The 7,424-nt window shown below is 43.4% G+C and overlaps 1 protein-coding gene across 1 annotated transcript; it reads right to left on the minus strand.

Annotated features, from left to right (window-relative positions):
• Nucleotides 1-1,766: 1,766 nt before the first annotated feature.
• On the minus strand, nucleotides 1,767-2,634 carry LOC125217020 (uncharacterized). Its single transcript, XM_048118843.2, has one exon. The coding sequence runs from the start codon at nucleotides 2,414-2,416 to the stop codon at nucleotides 1,877-1,879; it is 540 nt and encodes a 179-aa protein (XP_047974800.1). The 5' UTR covers nucleotides 2,417-2,634; the 3' UTR covers nucleotides 1,767-1,876.
• Between the last annotated feature and the right edge of the window lie 4,790 nt (nucleotides 2,635-7,424).

The raw sequence follows: 7,424 nt of genomic DNA on the forward strand, positions 1-7,424 counted from the left end.
AAACGGTTTCTAGTTAAAATCTGGGGGTGTATTTTGGATTTTCGGATGTCCTATGGGGCAATTTCACAATTATGCATATCTGGGGGTTTCATTTTAGATGGATGGGGTATCAAGTTTAAATCATGCATATCTGGGGGACCATTCTGCAAAATGTTAAATAAAGGATTTGATCTTCGATCAAATCCTATACCTCCTGAGTGAACTCCGCCGCCGTTCCATTTCTGCAGCTCCGTCGCTCCAGCCCTCTCCACGAAATTTCCGACCCGAACCCCTCCGATACCGCCGCCACCACCACTCCCACCGTTGACATCTGGGTATGAGGCGTAGTTTGGCTGGTTTGCCCCTTCGTCTTGGTGTTGATTTGGGCGTTGTTCTGTTTCTGCCCTATCTCTCCGATCCCGATGGCGGCGAGTTTTGATTGAGCTCTAGCTTTCTGCCGTTCATCCCACCATTCCGGGTATCCCACCCGAAGAAAGCAAGTCTCCCTCGTGTGTTTGTTCTTGCCGCAGTGAGAACACCATAGCTTGCTTTTGTCGATTTTGCCTCCGGTTTGGTGATTGCTTCCGGTAGGCGGCGGTCGAGGTGGTCCGTTCCTGTTGCTTTGTCGATCTCTCTGTGCCCCGAATCCATAGCCAATTTCTCCCGATGATGCATCGGCGCTTCCTACGCCGGAGTCTTCGGAGGTTTTAGGGGATGCCGGTGGCATGATTTTTAATCGAGCCGCCTCCCTCTGGACCCTCCCGTAAGCCTCTTCGACTGAGGGATAGGGCTCCTCCTTGAGGATATCCCTTCGGATTGTGTCATACTCTGGATTCAGCCCCGTGAGGAACTTGATCAGTCTTGAAGTATTTGAGAATTCCCTGAATTGCTTGACTCCCTTGTCACAGCAGTCGACGGGTTGTTTTCGGCATCGATCCACACTAATCCACAGCCCGTGGATTCGCCGATAGTAAGTTTCAAGATCCAGGCTTTCTTGCCTGAGTGCGATAGCTTTATCCTCCAGATCGTATATGAGGTATGGGTCCCTCTTGCCTTCGAAGGTCACGACGAGATTATCCCATATGGCTTTCGAGGTTTGGTGATGGGCGAGTCGGCGATAATGTCGTTTTCGATGTTGTCGACAATCCACGAAAACACCACAAGATCATCTTCTTCCCAATCGGCATAGCCCTTGCTCTCTGGTTCTGGTGGCTCGTCTTTGATGTGTGTGTAGCCTCCTCTGCTTCCTATTGCGACTTTCATCAGGCGCACCCACAATGGGTAGTTTTTGCCATTCAATTTGAATGCCACTGTGACATTCTTGCTAGTCCTCAACCGTGAGGATCCTGTTTTGGGTTTTGTTTCTTCTGTCTCTGAATCTGACACATCTCTTTCTGCAGGGATTGATTTCTGGTAAGGATTGATTTTCTGATTTGGTTTTGGCTTCTTGGTTGGTCGAGATTTGGTATGAACACGGCTATGATGAATTTTTTCTGAGCCGGATCTTTCTCTGCTCTGACGCCATGTAGAATAGATTGGGAGAAGGTTTCATATATTTTCTTGATGAATATCACACAATATGTTACATTATTATATAGGCATAGAATATGCATATATGGTAAACCTAGATTATGGAGATCCTATTTTATTTTTGGTAATAGATCAATTTACAATTAATCCCATTATTCTCGGTATCTTCCAACAAAAACATAAGACTATTTTTTTGTTAACGAAGGGAGTGTATGAATATAGACATTAACATCGCTACGGTAAATATTTTTTGGCACTTGAACTTGATATTAACGACAATTATTGCTAAAGATTAAGTGGCAGTACTAAAATATTCATACACATAATTTTGTGTGTGATGGGCTAATTCAACTTGTAATAAAAGTATTTACAAAGATATGTCTCTGCAATTGTCAGTGGCACTCGTCCTACTCTGGCGTTCGGAATTGGCTGCCGATGGAACTCCGGCCGCCGCGCACTTAGCCGCCGTCCTGACGCTCTCGATGAGCGCCTCCGTACGCGCCTCCTGCGACAGTATCTCGGACAGCTGATCGGTGTCGATGACCAGCCTCACTTTCCACACCCCGGTGCTGTTGTACTTGGGGAACACTTCAGGCTCGGACAGCCGCCGCAGCTTCCCCTGATTGTCCACCGACATCCGGTACGGCGCCGCCGCGCGATCGCCTCCGTGATCCTTGCCTTTATGCGTGGGGAGGAGATAGTAGTACTGCCCCGCGCAGAGGCTCTCGCTGTGGAAGAGAGGCGGGGAGCTGCGGCGGGGGCTGCCGAATATGGCATGGCCGGGGAATTCGTTGGTGACGCACTCAGCGGTGATCGGAGCGTAGAGCTCCATCACGCCGCCGTCGGGAGTCACCACTTTGACCATGTCCTCCACCACTCCAAGCGTTTTGAATATGCAGTTTCCCATAGATATGTGTTGGTGCTAAATAAATGAAGGTGACAGTGTTTTATGTAGTAGTTTAATATATAGTCCAATATATAAATGAAATAGTATATGAGGTTAATGAATTTGTATGATTATATTTTTGGGGCGAATGTCGGTAGGGTGGTTCGTGCGGGTTTCGGAATGGAATATGTGTGGACTCGGCCACAACCGACACAAGCATTCTTTTCTTTCTAGAGGGATCTCATGAGTAAGATTCACAATTGGCAAACCGTAACAATATACTATACTTATACTAGATAAATCCGATCACGATAAAATATATGTTTTGCGTTACAGCAAATATAGGTGCGTGCATGTGTTATTTTCATATTCATATTTTGTATAGTCAAGCGTCGGTATGCTACAGCCACTTGACAATTGACATACATTATTTTTTATTATTTAACGTAACTAAGACAATGTTTGGTATGGAAGTGTGTGCATTCTGTATCTTGGGTTCAAAGATGAAATCCAGGTGGGGGTCTTATGTCTCTTAGCCAATTTAGTATATTAGTGGGCACGTGTCAATGTGGACATATTTGCTATGCGGTACTCCCTCCATCCAATATTATAAGACCAAGTTGATCGGACACGAATTTTGAATAATGTAATGATTAGTGAATATAAAAAGATAGTGAAAGTGAGTCATAATTTTATATATTATTTCTTAGTGAATTATAAGATTCATTACCAAAAATAATAAAATTACAAATGAAATATTTATTAGTAATCGGACAAAAATAGTAAAAATAAGATGGTTATTGGTGGACGGGGGATTCATTATATCAATCGATTTCGAATAAATTCTAACATTACATCTTCGATTTCCAATAAGTAGGTATATCCTTGTTTATATATTCTCTCTTTGTTAATGTGAGATTTCGCCCCTCGCATCGGCTGTTACACTTACACAGACAAATAGTAGTTATAGTACTAGTAATAAAGAATAATGGTCACGCGAAGACAATTCTTTGAACAAAGGTGCGAATGCCGTGTTGAAATTAGACCACTTGGCGTATAATAATATTATGTCTGCTTCCTCCAGATTTAATTAAGCAACCACTTGAGAGTGAGTGATGATGTAAAAAAGTAGGGATTTTAAAAAGGTGGTAATCAACCACCACTAATTTATTGGTGATTTGATTGATCCCCACCGCACGGTTTAATAGTTTCAGATCAATTTCTAAGTGTATGCGTGATGAGTCATAGTAGAATGTGCTTGAATTGGCTACCCAGATGCTATGCTAAGCCCATGTAGTAGTTACCATTTCAATGGGCTACTTATTTAAAACGTTGGGCCCGTTGTCAAGGTCCATTTGGAAGTCCTCGCCCTTGCTGGCTACCTTCGTTGGACTTGAACACAATTTTTAAAAAATGCAAAGGAAAATGTAAAAGATTAGTAAAATATGTGTTTTATTTTTATTTATTAATTATAAATAAAATAAAATAGTTGAATACGAGACTTACAAATTATTAATAATATACGTAAAAATAAAAACAGACTATGTGATAAATCGAAATGACTAAAAGATTCGTATTATAAGATGGAGGGAGCAGTATATAATGTTTGTTAGTCTCAATCTTTTACTATCAATTTATGGTTTAACCTTAACTGGTTTGGCATATATTCCAAGTGATCGAACCATAATTAGTATATACTCCCTCCGTTCCTTAAATATCGTCACAATTTGACCGAACTCGGGTTTTAAGAAATGTAATGGAAAGTGGGTTGAAAATGTTGGTAGGATGTGAGTCCTACTTTTAAAGTACTATTAGTTTTATAATAAAATGTGAGTGAGAATAAGTTAGTGGAATGTGGAATCCATTACTAGAAATGGTAAAAGTGAAATGTGACAAATTTTATGGGATGAACATAAATAGACTAATGTGACAAAATATCAAGCACAGAGGGATTACTATATTTGTCTATGAAACATAAGTTTTTTTACTTTTGGTCATCTACCAATATTAGTCTTTATGTATCTGTGGTATATTTCTCTCTCCAATAAGGTGGGTCGTGGCATTTATGATAATTGATCGAACCAGGATTAGTATATGTTAAAATTCTAATATCTTGTTCCACATTGGCTTGGTGATGATCATATCTCTTCTATATAAGGATGGATAACCCTTCCCCTTAGAAGGCATTTTAAGGGGTGAGTGGCCCATTTTTAATAGTATATACCCCGATTTTCACTTCTTTCTCGTTCCTTCACTCTCAATCCATATATTTTTCAAACACCAAAAAATTCAAAGGAGAACAACGATCTTTTCACCATCCTCGATCCAGACTAGGATGAATGACTTTACACGCAACCTCGAGTGAACATCCTCATATAGCGTGTAATCATTAAGAAGTAAAAAAAATAATTTGTAAACTTTTAGAAATTTATAGTTTATAGTTATTTTAATTTTTTTTTTATTTTTATATTTAATCCTCTAATAGTTGGAATTTGTAACTTTTCAATTCATAGTGTTTGTAATTTTATTTTGTTTTCAATTATGTCCTTTTGTGTTATATTATTAATTCATATTTTAATTTTATAATGAATAGTGCAAATAAATGTGAGAGGTCTAAGGATGTCCATTGTAGCTGAATATAGAATAAAGAGAAATAGTGATATGGTGGGGATTATATCGTGGCGGAGGACATCGGTTGTGGATATCATGTCTAAATTCATATTAAGATTTTTTAAGAGCATCCACAATGGCGGCTAGCACACCGGCTAGTCGAACCATTGTAATCGGCCAGCGGCTTTACGGCGAAAAAATCGGCGAGCGCTAGCCGATTTGTAGGCGCTGGCTGATGCGCTGGCCGCCATTGCAGGCTGGCGATTGGCGAGCGATCGGCCAACGCAATTTTTATTTTTATTTTTTTGAAATTTTTTGAAACACTATATATACGCGATTTTAGTTTCATTTTCATTTGCACCACTTGTTTTAACGAGTTTTCTCTCTCTCTAACTTTCTGTACAAGAGCAACATTGAGTGATGGACAAGGACAACGAGTCCAGTCCGGCGACGAGCGGGTCTCAGACTCCCACGATACCCGTGGGGTTTGGATGGGGGCAGATGGGCGGCGGCCAGATGGGCGGGGGGTACAACATGTACCCTTGGCAACAATTGATGGGTTGATGGCGGGCGGGCGGGGGGCAGGCCAGCGGCGGGAAGACAATGCCGCGGTGGGGAGGTATGACGTAGATGGCGCCGCAGATGATACAACAGATGATGGGGATGATGCCAGTATGGCAGGGGAGGATGCAGCCCGGGGTGCAGGGGTCACTGGGGGGGGGGGACACGGTCTATCGTCCCACTCTTGACTTTTTGACGGCTTTGTCTCACACATCGACCCCATTGGAGACGCAGTTCACTGGGGATGACCGTTTCTCATTACATGAGCTGGGGATCGATATCGGATAGGCAGCACCACACGGAGGAAGTGGACTGAAGAGGAGAGCGTCTCCCTGGCCAAGGCGTGGTTGTCGGTTTGCGACGATCCACTGGTTGCGAACAACCAACGGATCGTCAACATGTGGGCTAAGATTAGAGCAGCCTACAAGAGGAACTGCCCGCACGGAAAGGACTACACTGGGGAGGAGTGCCGGAAGGGGTGGGAACGCATCAGGGCTGCGGACGGCCGATTTTCGGGGTTGTACGCCAACGCCCTCCGCATGAGGAGTAGTGGACAAACTAAGGAGGACTGCCGGAGGATAGCGGAGAGTCTGTTCCCCGTGAAGGGGAAATATAAGGAGTTTACCTACTGGAACTGCTATCTGGTGTTGAAGGACTCCGAGAAGTTCCGAGCGCGGGTCGACGCTGGGTGGCCGAAGAAGCAGAAGCAGAACTATTCCGACGATTACAGCGGCAGCAGCGGCGGTTCCCACGACCTCCCCCCGGATGCTGAGGAGTTTCCGTCCCCTCCATCGTTTGCTCGCCGCTCTCGCCCGGTTGGCCAAAAGGGGGCGCAACAGGCAGCGAGGGGATCCCCCCCTATCGCCCCAGGAGGTCCAGTCGGCACCCCCCCACCCGTGTACAACTTATTCTCGCGTCAAAAAACGCGGGAACAGATGTACAAGGTCTTCTAAGATTGGAGGGCCGCAATTGACCCCACGGAGAAGAGGTTTCTTCACTCGATGCTCGAGAGCATGCGGGTTGACTTGGATGCCGCGAGGGCATAGATGGGGGGCTCAGACGCGGGCTCAGATGCCACCGATGTGGAGGTCCTAGGTGGCAGCGCCAACGGCGGCGAGGACGGCGGTAACGGCGATGATGAGTAGAGAGAGGCGGGGCTCGTGTGTGGAAGCCCGATTTTTTTTTATTATGTATTTTTTTTTATCTATGTACCTTTTTTTTATTTAAATGAAATGAATGAATTTTCCCGTATATGTCTCGTAAATTTAATTCCATAAATGTAGTTGTTTTTGAATTATTTTTATTGCGGCTAGCCTGTGGCTAGCCTATTTGCTTAAAATGATAATGTGACAGGTGGAATTTTAGTGCTGATGACGTGGAAGGGGGAGAGAGTGGCTAGCCTGTGGCTGGCCTAAAGCCATTGTGGATGCTCTAAATAAGATAAAAATTTCTAATTGGTGGAATGAGAGAGTGGGGCCCGTGTCGAGGGATGGGATATCAATTTATTAACTTACGTGTTAGTTTCGGTACACGTGGCGTAACAGTGCGGGTTTTGGCTCCGTACACTGCTGTCTTACAGGAATTATTTCATCCACGCGTCGCACCATATACTATGTACTCCCTTGAAAAAGTAATCTTAATTTTTTTTTGATTTCTCTATTAATATTACTAGCTTCGTCCACCAAAATTTGTCCCATTTTTCATTTTCGTCCGTCCCCTAAAATTTGTCCCATTTCACTTTTACCATTTTTGGTAGTGGACTTCACATTCCACTAACTCATTCCTACTCACATTTTATAAACTAATATATAAAAGTAAGACCCGCAATCCACTTACTTTTTCAACTCACTTTTCATTA

This window comes from Salvia hispanica, chromosome 2 (assembly GCF_029641045.1).
Source record: "Salvia hispanica isolate PSC_SH4W2 chromosome 2, Shi_PSC_v1, whole genome shotgun sequence".
Classification (NCBI taxonomy): domain Eukaryota; kingdom Viridiplantae; phylum Streptophyta; class Magnoliopsida; order Lamiales; family Lamiaceae; genus Salvia; species Salvia hispanica.